At 38.6% G+C, this 17,207-nt stretch overlaps 3 protein-coding genes across 6 annotated transcripts in view; 1 reads left to right on the top strand and 2 right to left on the bottom strand.

The window, feature by feature from the left end:
- Window positions 1-1,437, bottom strand: part of slc39a11 (solute carrier family 39, member 11) — a 153,517-nt gene extending 152,080 nt beyond the window's left edge. For both annotated transcript variants that reach the window (XM_008437981.2, XM_008437980.2), the window contains exon 1: window positions 1,317-1,437. The gene's annotated coding sequence lies outside the window, so the exon portion shown is untranslated. The remainder of the gene's footprint in view (window positions 1-1,316) is intronic.
- A 1,760-nt stretch (window positions 1,438-3,197) lies between these two features.
- LOC103482064 (homeodomain-interacting protein kinase 2-like) lies at window positions 3,198-12,683 on the bottom strand. Of its 3 annotated transcripts, none has more exons than XM_081601065.1 (12): window positions 12,622-12,683; window positions 10,090-10,312; window positions 9,555-9,760; window positions 8,067-8,258; window positions 6,840-7,021; window positions 5,944-6,067; window positions 5,620-5,745; window positions 5,470-5,532; window positions 5,226-5,392; window positions 5,082-5,153; window positions 4,793-4,972; window positions 3,198-3,882 (listed from the first exon to the last, which is right to left on the bottom strand). In XM_081601065.1, the coding sequence occupies exons 3-11, from the start codon at window positions 9,717-9,719 to the stop codon at window positions 4,882-4,884; spliced, it is 1,182 nt and encodes a 393-aa protein (XP_081457191.1). In that variant the 5' UTR covers window positions 9,720-9,760; window positions 10,090-10,312; window positions 12,622-12,683; the 3' UTR covers window positions 3,198-3,882; window positions 4,793-4,881. The 3 variants fall into 3 exon arrangements, with proteins under 3 accessions (XP_081457191.1, XP_081457190.1, XP_081457192.1); XM_081601064.1 differs by having other exon boundaries at window positions 4,784-4,972; XM_081601066.1 differs by lacking the exons at window positions 5,944-6,067; window positions 6,840-7,021 and having other exon boundaries at window positions 4,784-4,972.
- Window positions 12,684-14,637: 1,954 nt separating this feature from the next.
- On the top strand, window positions 14,638-16,830 carry LOC103482063 (somatostatin receptor type 2). The gene has a single exon (XM_008437974.2). The coding sequence runs from the start codon at window positions 15,299-15,301 to the stop codon at window positions 16,316-16,318; it is 1,020 nt and encodes a 339-aa protein (XP_008436196.1). The 5' UTR covers window positions 14,638-15,298; the 3' UTR covers window positions 16,319-16,830.
- The last annotated feature ends 377 nt before the right edge of the window (window positions 16,831-17,207 follow it).

The raw sequence follows: 17,207 nt of genomic DNA on the forward strand, positions 1-17,207 counted from the left end.
CAAAAATTAAATCTTCATAAACAAAAAATGTGATTAATTGATAAAAAACGATGTATCGTCCAGCCTTAATATAATCAAATATGAAGTAAGAAAACATCCACAGCAAAACACTGGCAGTTTGGTCAAGAATTTCCGACTTTTACATCAAAAACCTTTGAATAATTGTTGTCCGTTTATTTAATTTAACAATTTTCTCAAAAATAAAGGAAAAATAAAATTGTTTAACTGAATGAAGCACCAATTAAGATTTCAAACATCAATCTGCAGAAATCTATGAGCGTCATTCAGTTGCTAAAGCTCATCCCACGTTTAGTAATAATCAATATAGTTAAATTTTTGTCATGATTCTATTATTCCCACTATAGTAAGATGATAAAGTTGAAACCAAAAGTTTATATATGCCAATTAAAAAGACAAACACCTTTATTTTTCACCGTCTGAAGTTAAATCAGTGCAAAATTATCATGTTTTGAGTCAGTTACTAGTTCTATTTGCTAAACATAATTTCCTCAGTATTTGGTAGCCTAGTTTCAACTATATATATATATATATATATATATATATATATATACACACACACACACATACATATATACATTTGAAATTTTCTTTGCATTTATTCATTAAATAATGGTAAAGTCAGTTGATGCCAATTTAATTCAATTGTGCTTGCAAATATTTTTTGTATTGAACTTAATGGTGTCTGAAATTAAAGGTACATTTCTTAATTTTTTTTTTTACCACTAAATATGTAGTAGAATAAAAGTAAATCAATTACCTTTAAATATCAGAAGCAACATTCTTTAATCCAGATTTTAACCCAACATACAATAAGAATATTTACCTCGCAGTAGTTGTAAAGGCTAATTTTATAATGACAAATGCCAACAGCTGTGTGTCGTTGCTAAGATAATGAGGCTTCGGCATAGTGGAATAGAAAGTGTAGGTGACAGCTGTCATTTTCAATTTAAAAGCTCAAAGGCATTTTTATTCATTCATTGTCTAAAGGCGCTCTTAGGGCAGCTTAACTGTGGTGAAATAAATTCAACATTATCCTTTAAAACACGTCAAGTTCGTGTGCTTCGAGTCCTAAATGAGCACGCGACTGGCTTCTTTTTTATTACCAAGGCTGGATAAATGAAGAGCAACCGAACAACTTTACAATTCTTACTCTTACAAGTCAATACTGGTGGCATTTCGTACACAACCACTATTTTTATTAACAGGGAATAATGTGTTTTAATTCGGCTGAATTTATCTTCCGAAACTATTAACTTAATTGGAAGTTTTTCAACAATTAAGTCGGCTGTACTCACTTTCGACCTGTGGCTTTGTGGACTCCTCTGTATTTACTTCCTGTTTCCTAGAACGCGTGTCTATGACAGCTGAAGCTCCGCCCACACTTGCAGCCGATTGGCCAGCTCTTTGACGGCGGGAGTATTTACTCTTGATCGAAACTTGATGAATAAAATTGTACAAAAAACATTTTTAATCCCATAAGGCGAATTTAGAATTATAATAATAATAAAATATTTTAAACGCTGATATAGTTAAGAAAAACTTAATAAATAAATGAATTTAAATAAACTATACTGTTCAATTTGAAAATATACAGGGCAATTAAATGAAGTTAATTTAAATACCGTTTTAACAGCTTTGGGGTCTATTTACATGCTACTTAAGCAATAAACACCGGAGAAAATACGCATTTAAAATAAACAAAAACAAGGAACATGAACATGGGAGCAATTACTGATGAAAAGGAAATACACACTCACTGGCCACTTTATTAGTTACACCTTACTAGAACTAGATTTCTTTATTCCATTTCAACCTTAGCTCTTTGTGGCATAGATAAAATAAGGTATCAGAAACATTTCTCAGACGTTTGGGTTGACATTAATGTAAAAGTATGCAGCTGTTGGAAAACAGCAACTAATTTCCGTGTCCAAGAAACTATTTGCTGCCAGAACTGGTACATCTTTTCATGTGTTTTGTCAGGTTTTTTTTTTATTTTTTTTTTTTACTTATTTTTAAATAGTTTTTTCTTGTTTCACCAACAGAGAGAGAAAAAATGTGTAAGTATGGCACAAACATTTAAAGTAGATTCAAGATAAAACAAATCAAAGTTTGAACGCTACTTATACCAAATTATCAGCCATACCTTCTGAATGCTGCTAATGAAATTGAGTCATTAGAAGTATTTACTATATATGTCTCTCTAACACCTCATATATTGTTGGTGTTGTGAAAACAGGACCATTGTAGATTAAACCAGTTTTTACAATAATAAAATGTCAGAGCAACAAATGATCTTCAGTGATCACTCACTTTTCCTGTTTCTCATAAAGAATTTCATTATTTTAAAATATAAAAAGGACCTGCGATCTTTACTTCTACTTTGGGCATGCATGTTCATTTTTGGATATTTGCACAGCAGTGATCCAAAACTGATTCCTTTTTTCCCATTTACAGCTGGAAACTTCCACACAAGGAAATCCGGGCTATCTTGAACTTTGACCCGCAGACCGATCCAACACATTTTGAGCTTTGTTGTGTTGTCATTCAGAATTTCCTGTTTCTAAAGCGTGGAATCTCCTCCAAGCGCCAAAGTTCAGATCTCACGCCACATCTGATTTAAGTTACTTTTATGGCTGACTCATCGATCTGGATGGTTTTTATGCAACATACCAGCCAATTAACAAGGACAGTCTCCAGAACAATTTGTTTTCTTTTTGAATAAAAGACACAATTACTTAAATGGAGTTTAAACATTTCTAGGAAACATTGTTTCTGAAGAAAAATGTCTTATGGTTTTCTGGGAAAACATTTTTTTTTTTTAACATTCCTAAAATGCTTCACATCATCATTTCGTAGTTACCGAAGCTGCTGGGGGTTAAAGGGAAAACAAACTCCACAAAGCTGTGTGCATTCAGCCAAAGATGTTCAGCCTATTAAAGGAGCATTTCTGCTCCAAGTGCATCTGATATGTAATGCAGTATGTGGATGTAGCCACACGGTCTCCTCTTTCTTATGCTTAACATCAGCTAAGGAGTACAGGCTAACATTATTAGCTTCACTGATGGATTAAAAAATCACGCAACAAGTTAAGCACTCAAAGATTCTAAAGTGGATCGTTTTGGGTTGTACGAAAAGTGGATGTTTAAGATGAAGGGGAAAAAAAGATGCACCTGCAATGGTTATTTCAGTTTATTTTATTCATTCTAGTTCACAGTAGCAGTCATCTGTGGTGTATGGCTTTTTGCATGTAGAGCTCTATACCGCCTCACCAGACACACCATGTCAGGGATGTGTGTAGACAGGAGAGGTGTTAGCTGCCCGGTACAAGTCCTGCAGGCAGGACGGAAGGGCCAGCGACATCGATCTGAGGCAGGTTGGACTTCTTATGCTATCGTAGGAAATGCGGGACAACGTACTGTTCCATGTTGACTACTTCGTCAGCAGAGGGTTGCACAAGGGGCCTAGGATATACTTCAGATCTGTCATTCAAAGTTATTTCCTGATCAGGGCAATGGGCCTGATGGCGGCTTTCTTGGGCATCAGGATGATTGGATCATTTGAAACAGGAAGAAGCCGCACACACAGTTCGAGAGACTTGTCAAACGTCTGAGTGACGATAGGAGCTAGCTGGAAGAGAGTTTGTTTCTTACTTAAATGGCCATCTGAAAGCGGCAAGGTAACTACTGACGACAAAAATAGCTTTTTTCCCCCAAAGTTAGAGAGACATCCTCTCTTCCTTTTCTTATCAGGCGAGGCTTTGTCTGATTCTGAAGCCTCTTCATCATCTATCCTCCTCTTCCTGAGGTCAACATCCTACTGTAAATGATGAGGCAGAACAAGTTTTGCTCTCTTTGGTCACTGCTGTAAAGCAAAGCCAAAACGTTTTCTATTAGCATATTAGCCATTAGCGGAGTTCGCATCACTAACCGTAAACAACGGTTTCTACTAACAAACTCAAATCATGTTCCATAACACACAGAGGCTGAAAGCTCAATTACAGAACAGCTGAGCCCTGCCGAAATTAATTTTATCTTCATATTGTTAAAGCAAGGGTTTTCAAACTGTTGCCAGAGGGCCATGTGCAGATCACAGTGACTTTATGTGGCTCCTGATCACATTTCACAAATGATGCAGATGGTCCTTTTTTTTAAAAAAATTGAGAATGGGATATTTTTCTGTCAAATTCATGTATTCTTAAATGGAAAAAGTTCAGAACAAAAAGTAATTTTCTATAATTAGTCATGTTATTACTTCCATTTTAATATCATACTAAATAGGGCCTAAACATTCACCAATGTTTTACTCAAAACAGACATTTATTTGACTTGGGTAACTGCATCAAGGGTCTCCTTTCCTAAAAACAGACTAAAAACATTTTCTAGACCAACCACGTCACACACATTCAATCCAAAATGTTAGGAAATGGTCGCCTTTCTTTACGCAAATATCTACAAGTCGTTTTCAGACTTATTTTAATTATTTCTTACTCTGGTTCATTAAACAAAAAAAAAAATTGTAAAAGCACACACGAGATCAGTGCGACCCCGCCGGACTGAGCACAGGGTAAAAAACTTGTGGGATCCAAATGACCTTATCTCTTAACCCTTGTGTTTACAAATAGGGTCCAACCAACGCCACACCCGTAAAACTTGTATCATTTGCCTCAGTCCTCACACACACAAGGGTTATGACCGCGGCAGGTTTAATATACCACATGGATCCATAACATTAAAAGTTAAAATTTTAACCATTTGTTACATACGAGTCTTACCGTTACGGTTTATTCTCCTCTTCTTTGCTGAGGTTTGAGGTTTCATCCGATTATATCTATATCACAAAATCATCTCTTTGTCATTTCCGTTAAGGTGACATTGATGGGCTCGTCTGTGCACATATCATCTCTACATCTTCACACTCCTTTCTCCTTTTAGCTGGGATGCCGTCTGGGCTTCTACAGCAAGTTAACCAAACGACTGTTCAGATCTTTTTAGTTCTACTACTTTCACAATTTGAGAGTTTCTCCCAGTTTCTTCGTAACAAAAGAAAATCAATCAACTGACCTGTTTCCAGATTCCGCGTTGTCATTTTGGTCTATTTTTGTTTTACTTCCAGCACTGCTGGAGGACTTCCCACTGCAAACAGGCCAGGTTAGTCCTTATCTGTCCGTATGTTCCAAACGGTCTTTAAAGTCAAGACACACTTACTGGATGCTATTGTCCACCAACCGGCTCTTGGCGACAAACGGATGCAGAAGAATTTCGCTTGGTGAGATCCTTTTAGCTGAATCCACCTTCAGCATGTCTGCTACCAGCTTGACAAAACTATCCCGCTCGCTTTCACCTGCATTTTCATCCGACACGTTTTCACGCAACTGATGTGGGATGAAACAGAAATTGTGAGGAAATGGAAGCCTCATCAAATCAAGCTTGATTCCCTTGAATGTCCCACCATGTTGAGGAAATCCAGAGTCCTCTGTGGAATGAAGTTTATGTTTCCCATTTCAGTGTTTCTCTGTAAAATTAAAGGCTTAGTGAGATATGTTCGAAATACATGGCAAAATGAAGCAACAATGGTCAGGAACGACCACCCAAAGATTACCCTCAATGTCCACTGGCCACATGGTTCCTCTTCGCCATCATTTTTGTTGAAGAACTGCATGGTATTCAGCCCTGAATTTAGCAGATATTCTGGTGGATTTCCAAAGGTGAGGACAATGTGTTTCATCTGAAGGTACAACACAGATTTGATTCACTCCAGATGAATCAAAAGAGTTAAGTCAAACCTCTTATCTTTTTTTAAGTTGTTGTTTTTTTCAATCCGCAATTGGAAGTGGAGCTTTGAAATATAAGATTCGTTACGATTTGGAGCAAAAACAATGATGTCAAGTCTTTTTTGTGGATCCCCTTAGAATGTAATACTAACCATTTCGCTTTCATCCTCTCCAGGGAACAAAGCAGAACCGGTAAACATTTCCACAACAATGCAACCCAGAGACCAAACATCTATCGCTCCACTAAAGGGAGCTCCCAGCAGGACCTCTGGACATCTATGAAAAGATAAATATAAAAATTCTGGTGTAATGAATATTAAACACCTGGCTGCTTCCTTCTGAGACCGATGACAGAGATTTTATTGAATTTTTGAAGAGAGGTTCAGCAAAAATGCAAAAAAACAAAACAAAAAAATACAACAGCTAACTGTAGAAATCCACATTAGTTTATTCCAGAGGATTCAGCTAATAGGTGGGCTACAATGCAATCTTGAAACAAATCTGGTCTCAATAACATTTGTGGTTTATGCTAGTGCTAATTTATCAACTTTTAAATTCTCTTTATATTTAATTGGGCTTTCATTTACTAAGAAAGCAAAACAAAAACACAATTTTACAGCTGCTAGCACGATACAGCGTTGTCAATTTTTGCACAGCCTTATTTTTATTTTGGGTAACTAATTATGTGTTGTGTCTTCAGTACATGTTCCACTCTTGAATGCCATGAACAATAATCATTGGCTACTTTTAAATTTGATTTGGTCTTGGTTCCTAGCTAGCATTAGCATTAGACTTAGCGTTAGCCAAAAAAAAAACCTAATTTTGATTTGTACAAAATGAAAATACCAGGAGTTTATCTAATGTTAAAATAATCATTTATGCTATCCTTTAACAGAACTTCACTTAAGGTAATCTGTGATCACTAACTGTTTTGATTTGTAGCAAGTCAGAGAAATCAAAGTAAGCTAGCTAGAAAGTACAACTCCTCCTTGTTTCCTCCTGCTATTCTCAGCTGTCTGAAGTTACGGAGGAGTTAGAAGTTTGGTACCTGTACCAAAGGGTCTGAAGAACTGCTCCTCTATGTTCCTCTGGATTTTTTAGGGCCAAACCAAAGTCAATGATTTTGACCGTCACAGGTTTTTGTACTTCGTCCACGATCATAATATTTTCTGGCTTTAGGTCTGCATGAACAATCCCCACACTATGAAGAAAGTCCAGAGCTGTGGCCAGCTGCGAGCAAGTACAAATATGAATTAATTTGATTAGTTAAGAAAAAGAACTGAACTTCATTAATATATTCAAATACTAATGGCTGTCACAAAAGGTAAAACAGTTGTGATATAGTGATTGTCCTTTTTAATAAAAGTCACAGTTTCCCTTTGAAAGAACATATGTATATATCTGACTTTTAAACAGTATTATTTACCTGAAAAAGGTGTAAAACTCTACCATTGGTAATGTTTTTTTTTCTTTCTTTTTTTTTAGAAATTGTGTATAATTTTCCGAGGACTTTTGATCAAATAATTTCCATGTATTTTGGTTTGGATTAAACTAAAATAACCCTAAGTATTAGTCATTGTGGTCACACAAACATTTTCTTGCAGTCAGTCATCTATGAGTCGAATATATGCAATTACTTGAGAGCTGCGAAACATCCTCCTGTTTAAAATTTAAAACGTAACCTGTACAGAATCTCCCGAAGCAGAAGGCTGTCTTTTGTACCCAAAAACAGCCGTCAGGTATTAACTACAAAATGAGGAAGGCGTGAAATAACCAGTCCGTTTTTACAAGGTCAACAACCTGTTCAACAATCACTAAACGCTTGGAAAACAGAACATGATACCAAACTCTAACCAAAACTGGAATGATCTCAGTAGGAAAAATAAATATTCTTTACATCATTGTGGCTCTAATACCAACTTTGTTTGGTTTTTATTTCTACTTTCATAACAGAAACAGGGCTACATTGTGTGCGGTGTAGTTTGTTGCACTGCTACCTTGTAGAAAAAAGGTCCTGGATTCTATCTATGAATGTTTGGATTTTCTCTTGGTAATGGTACGGCCTCCTCACACAGCCCAAAAACCTGACTGTTGGGTACATTGGTCTTTCTAATTCACCCTTTGGTGTGAATGTGTGCGTTTCTGTGTTGCCTTGTTGTGGACAATCAACCTGTCCAGGGTGTACCCTGCCTCTCACCCAATTACCGGTGCAAATAGGCAACATATCCTCTCCCCTCTCCCCCAACCAGCCCACAACCCTGCATAGATGACCAACCTGATGTACAATGGGACAAATGTCCTTTTGTTCCAGGGAGCGTTGTGGCTTCTTCCGCAAGAAGTCCGTCAGATTTATATCCAGTTTCTCAAACTCCATATAATAACATCCCACATGGGTGAAGGAGTCATTCAACATGACGATGTTGAACTTGTCTGAGCCAAGTCCCTTCAAGTACTGAAGTATCTCCACCTGAAGAGTGAGTTTTATCAGGTTTAATTTTGGCTGAGTAAAAAATTTTGGTGTTCATTATTAACAAGTCATTTTGGTGGATATAAAAAAAATTTTGCCAAATAAAATAATTCAAATGTTTATCATACTGATTTGTAAATGTAACATCAAATAACTTCTAAACTAACAAAAATCTAATCTCACATTAGAATTTGACTAAAGATGTTGGTTCAGTTCCATTCAGGTTTCTCAATCTCTGCTGTTTGCAGTGTTTAAAACAGCAAAGACAGCAAACACACCTGAAGCACATCATCACAACACGTTTTTATTGTGCTATTCACAACCATTCTTAGGATTGAGAAGTAGTTCATATGATAAGCTCAGCAGAAAGATTCTGTATTGAAGGTTGTAGCCAGCTTCAGCTATCTTAGCAGCAGTGCTAACGCTATGGTCAAACTGACTTGCAAACAGTTAATAATGTGTCCAAATTCAGGGGTTCGCGATGGCAGCTGGCTGTTAATGCAGCAGTAGTCAGAGCAATACTGCAGTTAGGTGATGTATTGATAAACTAAGCAGATATTTGAGGTCTACACAGCTATATTCTCACTTAACAATACTGTGAAAGCTTATGTTGTGTCACTTAAAGTCTAACATTGCAAAATAATTGGCAGCTCTTCACCCCCATTTGCCTGAACACCTGGTTTGGACCCGCAATGAATATCATGGAACAGTGTGGGCCTGAAGGATACGCCTGACCCATCCTTCAAATCTGGTGAAAAGAAGGGCACATTTGGAGGATTGTTCGAATTCGGACAGGCCTTGTCGGCCCACAAATCGGGACTTCGAAGGACGCAGCCCCTGAATTTGGACACGGCGTAAGCTTCTTAACCAAGAGTGACTGTGAATGACATAGTTATGGTTGTCAGGGATACGGAACGTTACGATCTTGTTTAGTTAATTTAAAAGAAAACATAAAGCTCAAGGTCAATTTGACCTTATCTAATTGGTTAATTAATTAATCACAAACCAATCAATTGCATACATTAGAAGACGAACCAGACAAACAAAATGATCCTATAATGAGATGGCCCGACTTTATACAGCCAGACCGCCACCGCACTCACAAAAAGTCATCTACGGTTAATTAAAATGTAACTAATTTAGAATGAATACATTGTAAATTTGATTAAAATGTCCCTAATTACTAGCTCATAAATATAGATTAAAATCTAGCCAAGTAACATAAATGCAAATTGCAAAACCAATTTTATTGCTCAAATTCAAAAAGTTTGCTCAGTTTAAAGCTTATTCTTTCACCTCTTTCTTTGCTATTTCCATGTATCTCTCGTTCTTGATGACTTTTAAAGCCACCGTCTCATTGGTGCCCAGTTTCTTGCTCTGGACAACCGCTCCGTAGGCGCCACTGCCCAGGTAATGCTCCATCTCGTAGTCCCAGGATGGAGACGAAATGCCAATCCCCATCTTCAAAGGTCTCAAAAGCTCATAGGCTTTAAAGGTGTCGGCTGAAATTGGAGGATTTGTGACAGAAAAGCAGAACAGAAGGAATATGATGAACAATAAATCCTGTTTATTAGATATAGGCTTACAGAGAAGTTCATCAGTAAATACAGTAAATGTAAGCTAAACCAAAATAAAGCTAACCATCTAGCTTTTACATAAATCATGAATATTTAATACGTTGAAATCAATTACTCTTGGATAACAACACCCATCCATCTCATAAATCAATGCAATGTCATTAAAATGCTTCAAGAGAAACACAACAAACAAATCAGCAAATAAACTCGTAAACTTTGATTTCTGATTCCAGGCTGAAGAAAGGGGAACTTACCGTACGGTTGTTAAAGTCACGTGACGTCGATAGACGTTTCAAGGGAAATGGTTTAAGGGAGGTTTCTCGTTGAAAACGAGCACATTTTTTCTCAAGTCGGTGTGTTCGCCAGCAAGGATTGAACGAAAAAGTTGGTGGAAGATTCCATTTCTCCTCCAACCTTCTGTTGAGTTCCTGTTCCGTCACAGTGACTCCTGACGTCACACTGTGATTCAATGGAAGCCTCAAAGGGAGGGAAAGGAAAAAAAAAAGTTTCATTAATTCATTTCTGAACTCTTATTTGCTCTGGCAGCTACGGTTGGTAGTTAAATGTCAATTAATACCCCTGGAAGGAAAAACACAACAATGTTCACAGACTCTCAATAAATAATGGGAATATCTTCAGGGGTTCAATTTCAAAGATTTCCTCATTAGGCTCACTAATCCGAGAAACCTAACCAGAGCAGGTTAAATTTCCAGAATAGTTACCATGGAGACAGACCCAGGCAAATGTTAACTAGCTTCGTTATGTGAAAAGTTCTGAACTAAAAGCATGAGATTATCACGATAGTACCAAATCTGTGCCAAACGATGTGGCTAAAATGTAAGTTTGTACCAATAAGTATCGAAAGGCTGGACTGCTGTGTGAAGAAAAGAACAGCACAAACTCAACTAGAAAGACTCTTCTCAAAAGCTAATTTCCCTAATTAGATCTAATTAGATTAGTTTGCTAATTGCTGATTAATTTTCCTGACAGTCTACTGTATTTTTATCTTTTTAAAGCAGCTGTGTTAGGGGCAAAGTTAGGAAAAAGCATTAAAAGTTAAACAGATCTTTTTGTGTAAAATCTGGCCTATATATGGACTTTTTTTAGTGGGTGTGTGTTATATTCAGAAATGCTCAATGCTGTATTATCACTGGGTTTCTGTTACAAATGTGAGTAATTATTTGTCTATTTTCTGCTAATTGTCAAAACGCAATTGCAGAAAGATAAGTCTTCGTATGATATGATCTACCGGTAGACTGGAGAAGTGACGGATCTAAAGAAGACCTACAAATGGCTAACAGAAGCTGAATCCGTCGACACCCCAAAGAGACTAATGATCACAACAACAGAGGAGCCTCAGAGAGCAATGGAGACCATACGGTCTACCACTGATCCATAACACAAGCAGTTCATTGATGAACCTGAAACAGCGGAAGAGATTGGCAGGTAAATTCAACACTGAACGCCATAATAAACTCAATGGAACAGAGTACAAGAGCATCCGCTGAGTGTACACCACCAGTCTTACAGTGAAAGGTGGATACTCAACCTTGTTTGACTTTTAGTTCTTATCCACCTGCATGAAAGTTATGTTGAAATCTGCATCCATGAAGTACCACGTGCAAGCTTCAAATTGAAACAGATTCCCCTTTAAATGCCCCTGATTTCAAAATCCCAACTGGAACTGTGTACTTCTGTCACCAATTAGTCTCCCCAGGTCCCCGCTTATTGTTTCTGAGAAATAAGTGAAAATAACCTGATTCCCATAAACGGCAAACAATGCAATTAGAAAGTGGAATTTCTAGACTGCTAAGTGATGAAAAATGCAGTTTGCAATTCCAGAAATGGGTGTTGACCAAGAAGCGATCTGATGAAACAGTTATGTCAGACATGACTCAGGCTTTGCTTCAATAATTATAACACCGCATGTGAACTGCAGATGGCCTCTGTCTTGCATGGCTCTGCAAAAGGTTTGTTTATCCCCCTGGTTTCTGAACCTAATCCCCTAAAAAAATTACAAAAAAATTGAAGGGTCCACCATGACTTTAAAACCAAGATCTGAGGTGTTCGTTTGGTCACCTCAGATAATCAGGTCAGCTGAAAAATATTTTGAATGACTTTTAAGTGTTGGATTTGTCCCCAAAGGCTTAAAAAAAAGGACAAAAATTCTTAGTCACAAATTTAGTTTGACATCCATCAGACTTGTAAAAGTGATATTAAAAGTTTCCCAGGGGATAAATCTTCGGTTGACCCCCCTGATTTGCTCTAGCACTTATAGTTGTTGACATTTTAAAATTAGAGTGAGTCACTTTGACAAACTACTGCTGAGTCATGTGTATTTGGAGCACAAGGTCTGGATGCAAAGTAGTAAGTGTTGTTATTTTAAAGTGACTGGCTTTCATATGATGTAGCAGGCCATCGTTACAATGTCATATTTTGGAATGAATAAAACATTTTTGAATCAAATTATGAGGTCAAACTTTTGCTGAATAAATCAACGTTAGGAAAATATTTTTGGATATAATCCTCTTTAGTTTGTACACGTGAAAACGGTTTTTAAGCCCACAATCAGATCAGTCATATCAGTAATTAATGTTAGCTAAAATCACAGCGACCTTGTCTCTTAAGACCATGGGAGCCTTAAGGCGGTCTCCAATCCAGAGAGAGTATAGACTAGAGTTTTTCTCTTCCACATTTATAGACATTAGTTCAGGTGCTCTGATTGTGAACCTCCATTTCAGAGGTCCCACTAGTACGAGACCCCAAATTAGACCAAGAACACTTGCCTGTTAGGATCTTGTAGAATGATTTAGAGACATGTTTGTTTTCCTTCCTGGACCTGTTACCCTAGCAACCCGGTTTCAGATTAGTGGAAGACAAATGAGTAGAGTGATTGTTTATTGGATTGTTCTTGGTATGGAACTTCAAAGGCGAAATTCTTTTAAAAACTCTTAATTAACTTTTTTTAGAGTTGGCAAACAAATCTTTACATGATGAGACTAATTCCATGCGTACCACATATATGTCTTTCTGCAGAAAACCCCCCTACTCCCCTACAACTTTGGTAACATTTTATGGGATTTTTCTTCTTCTGATTTGCTTTGTCCATATTCTGTTTCTGTTTAACTTCAAATTTAACAACATGCTACAGTTGTTTTAGACAGAGTCATTGGCCTTACGCTGGTTTTGAAATCCTCATGATGTCCTTCCTTTGAATTTTCCATGCCTCGTTAAGGTTTACATCATTGCCACCCATGGTTGTTTTTTCCACGGTGGAGTAGAAGTGTTTATAGACGCTTGTACTTTCAGAGGGGCAGTAAACAGCCGCAAGCACAGACAGGGGGTAAAATGTGTAATCGTTTTGATATGGGAAAAAATACAGCACAGGTCTCAATAGGAATCCAATCAGTTTTACCTTTATCTTTACAAAGGAAATCAGATTTTTATTTTTTTTTTACACGTCTGACTGTTACAGTCATCCCAGACTTTGCTGAGCTCAACGTTACATTTGCAGCTTTTTGAAGTTGGAAGTTTATTAGAGGACTTTGAATGTGGACATGACTGCCAATGTGTCTGCTGAAACACCACAGTGAAATAATGACCGTGAAATATGACGCTGTGGAAAAACTTCCAAATTTAGCTCCACAAAACAAAGTCTTTCTAATCGTGGTTTTACAATGGGGGGAGGGCATTGTTGGGAATTGAATGTGTCAGTTCCTGTCAGTAGGTTAAGCAACAAGCAAATTACGAATGCAGACTAAAAAGGTGTTTTTCTTCACTTAATTGGAACCAGTTTCACAAGACACGGATGGAGAAAAATGTGAGGAAATTCATATGAGCTGCTCAGTGCAGAACCTTGCAAAAGGTGGACTTTTCCACATTGTCATGTAATAGAAACAAACATTAGATGGAATGTTTCTATCACAGAACTCAAAGTAGGCCTGTCACATAAAAATGAAAATAAAAATAAAATGAAATGCACATCCCACATGGCTCGCCTGGAACGTTAGCTGGAGATAGGCACCAGCAACCCTCCCGACCCCACTAAGGCTCAAGGGTGTAAAGAAAATGGATGGATGGATGGGTCTCACATGGGTATTGAAATTTCGGTACAAATATGAATTCTGGTACCCACTAAATACAATCGAGTGTAATAATTCTTCTCAGCATTGTGGCATGGGACCTACATTGAAATATTGTACATCAATACATGATTGTGTGTTTGAAGAATCCATTTCCACTGGATGATACTCTCCATCCAGTTTGACTAAATGAAAGCTGAGTCTCTACATATGGAAAACAGACTTGCCAAAATGTGAATAAGGGATGTGAATACCTTTGAGAGGCATCACATGGTGAGAATCGATAGTGCTGAATTGATATAATGCAGAATCGCTGTAAGCAGAGATGATATAAGAACGTGCTGGAGGATTGTTTGGCAAGAATTGGGCATTCCAGCTATGCATGTCGACGTAATAACAGGATGTCTGGCCGTCCCTCATCCAGCATTTAATATACCTCCCTCCCCTCCATCTCTCACTAAAACTTTCCATTCTTTCTCCCCCTTACAAGACAAATAAGGTAGGCGAGTACGAGGACGATGGAAGGAGTCGGAGGAGAATACAGCAGCCTCCTATGTCAAATGTCAAAAAAACAAAACTGCAAAAAATACTTTTCCTTCCCATCTGCAGATTTGTTCAGCTCATAGGCCATAGAGGTGAGTGGCCAGAGCAATGAGATAGTGTTATTATCTGTTTGGGTCCCGATGCATGACCCACCGCTGAACTGTGAGGCAGAAAAGACGCAGGAGCCAGAGGTGTAGGGTGGGGAGGTACAACTGATGGAGGAAGAGGGTAAACAGAAACGAATGTTGATAGGAAAAGATAGTAGAGACAAAGTTATGAAAACAAAAGCTCTACAGAAGATGTTTTGAAGGGTTTGTCTTGGAAATGCCACAACAACGAGCCGTAGAGTTCATCACAGTCATTGGAGGCTGATGAACAAGAGGAGGGAGGTACAAGGGAGGGTCTCCCACACATGGAGCAGCAGACACGCTCCTCACACACCGAGAGGGGGGGAAGAGATATAAAGGGGCTCTCAAGGAAAACGAGTGTTCAGGCAAGCGCCCGAGTCTTCCCCACCCTGCTTTGAGAGTGTTTGTGAAGAAACTCACGCCGCTATCAGATGAAAAACTTTTTCTTGTCAGTGGATCAAAAGAAGTGTGACAGGCTGGATTCGAATAGATGAGTTGAAGAATCTGAACCAAGAAACCTGCTTGATTTTCAGATTTTTCACTTGAGGTGTTTACTTATCTCTCCCACTGAGAACTTTTTCCCTCCAAGAGGAAAATCCACTTGAAGAAAACTTTTGTGCTTCCCTCCCTGCTGAAGTGCAACTGTCACTGAGTTTTCATCGTTATTTATACTGTTTCCTTTGCCTCTCTAGACAAGGAGCTGAGTCACAATGGAATCATCTTATGTTTTTTATGTAGACAACAATAAGTCGTATGTGGAGGAACACTTGTACTTTGTGGACAACATCGACAGCTTTGGCATCACCATGGCTTTCCTCTACCTCCTGGTCTGCATTGTGGGACTGGCTGGGAACTGCCTCGTCATCATTGCCATTTTGAAACTGGACAAAATGTCATCCTCTACGACGGTGTACATATTCAACCTGGCTTTGGCCGACGGACTGTTCATGGTCGGCCTGCCGTTTATCGCAAGCCAAAACTTTCAGAACCGGTGGGTGTTTGGGAACACGGCATGCAAAGTCGTCATGGTCCTAGATGGCATCAACCAGTTCACCAGCGTCTTCTGCCTCACGGCGATGAGCATTGACCGCTACATGGCGCTTGCCGAGCCGCTTCGGTTTGCCCGCTGGAGAACTCCGCGCTGTGCCAAGGTTGTCTCAGCGTCCCTGTGGTTCTTCTCTCTCCTCACCATTCTCCCGATGGCCTTCTATTTCACTGCTGATCACGGCTTTTGCAGTCCAGACTTTGCTACAGACGCCTTGTGGCTTGGCATCCTCTCTTACACCTTCATCATCGGTTTTGCCATACCCTTCACGGTGATGATGGTCTCCTACGCGGCTATGCTGATCTCTCTGCGGTGCCAACAGAGGCTCTCCTCTGTGCCAAACCATGAGGGACGCAAGCTTGAGCAACAGCTAACCAAGATGGTCGTGGCGGTGGTGGTAGTGTTTGGCATGTGCTGGCTCCCGTTTTACACCTTCAACTTCCTTTCATTGCATTATAACAGCTTCTTCTTGACCTTCATCAGGGCTTTCGAATTTGCAGTCTTACTGTCGTATTCATGGAGCTGTGCCAACCCCATCCTCTACGCCTGTCTCTCCGACACCTTCAGGAGGCACTTCCGTACCTTGCTCTGCCCTGGAATAAAATCCTGCTCTGGAGTGCAGTGCAGTGAGGAACAGTGCGACCAAAATGACACCAGCATACGAGATGTCACTCTTCTGACCTGAGAACCAAGTACTGATACTTCAGTTCTCAAGCACTGAACAATACTTTTGAACTTCTGTACATAAATCCAGCAATATGATTGCTCTTGTTACAATGAGTTGAGAGTCTTGACAAACTGAGATTTTGATTACATCCTGTTTAAAGCATGAAAAGTGCATCATTTTTGCCTTAGAGTGAATCTGTATGCATTTCTGAGCTTGTTGTTGATTGATTTTATTGCCTGCCTGGGGTTTTGCATTGGACTGTATTTTCACAAGCAATGAATTCTGTTCAATTGCATTTGAAGAGAAAGTGTTTGGTCAAACACCTGTTAACCTATCCTCTGTACTGTTTGTAAATGCTGCTGTACAGCTGAAGATTATTCATGTTAAAATGAGAAAATCTCTTCCCAAGATGTTTTCCCCACAAAAAAAAAGTTTTACCAAACAACCCAGTTGAATTATGCTTTGATAATGTTACTCAGCAGTCTTGTGTATGAATACCATGTCATTTTAAAGTAAAAATTTACCACTTGCTTTGTCTATGGAATTATTATTATTATTATTATTATTATTATTATTATTATTATTATTATTATTATTATTTTATTTTTATTATTTTACAACTCAACATGTGCTCCAATATGTTTGGCGTTACGAGTCTTTCCAGCAGGTCTGACAAAATGTGGCACAAAAACCCCCCATAAAACTGAAAAACGGCTTGAGTGTAAACAGAATAAAAAGGGGTCGTCCACCTTTGGGTTAACACCAGAGCGGCCACACGTAAACAAGTTCCAACTGAGCCAATCGCATCGGCACGTCTCCCTCAGCTGGATTATGTCCTGGTGGTCAAGAGCGTACAGAGGGAGGGCAGCAGAGGAGTGTTTGCTCTTTTCTGGCAATGTGTGTGTGT

Source organism: Poecilia reticulata, chromosome 19 (genome assembly GCF_904066995.2).
Source record: "Poecilia reticulata chromosome 19, P_reticulata-male-v2, whole genome shotgun sequence".
Taxonomy (NCBI): domain Eukaryota; kingdom Metazoa; phylum Chordata; class Actinopteri; order Cyprinodontiformes; family Poeciliidae; genus Poecilia; species Poecilia reticulata.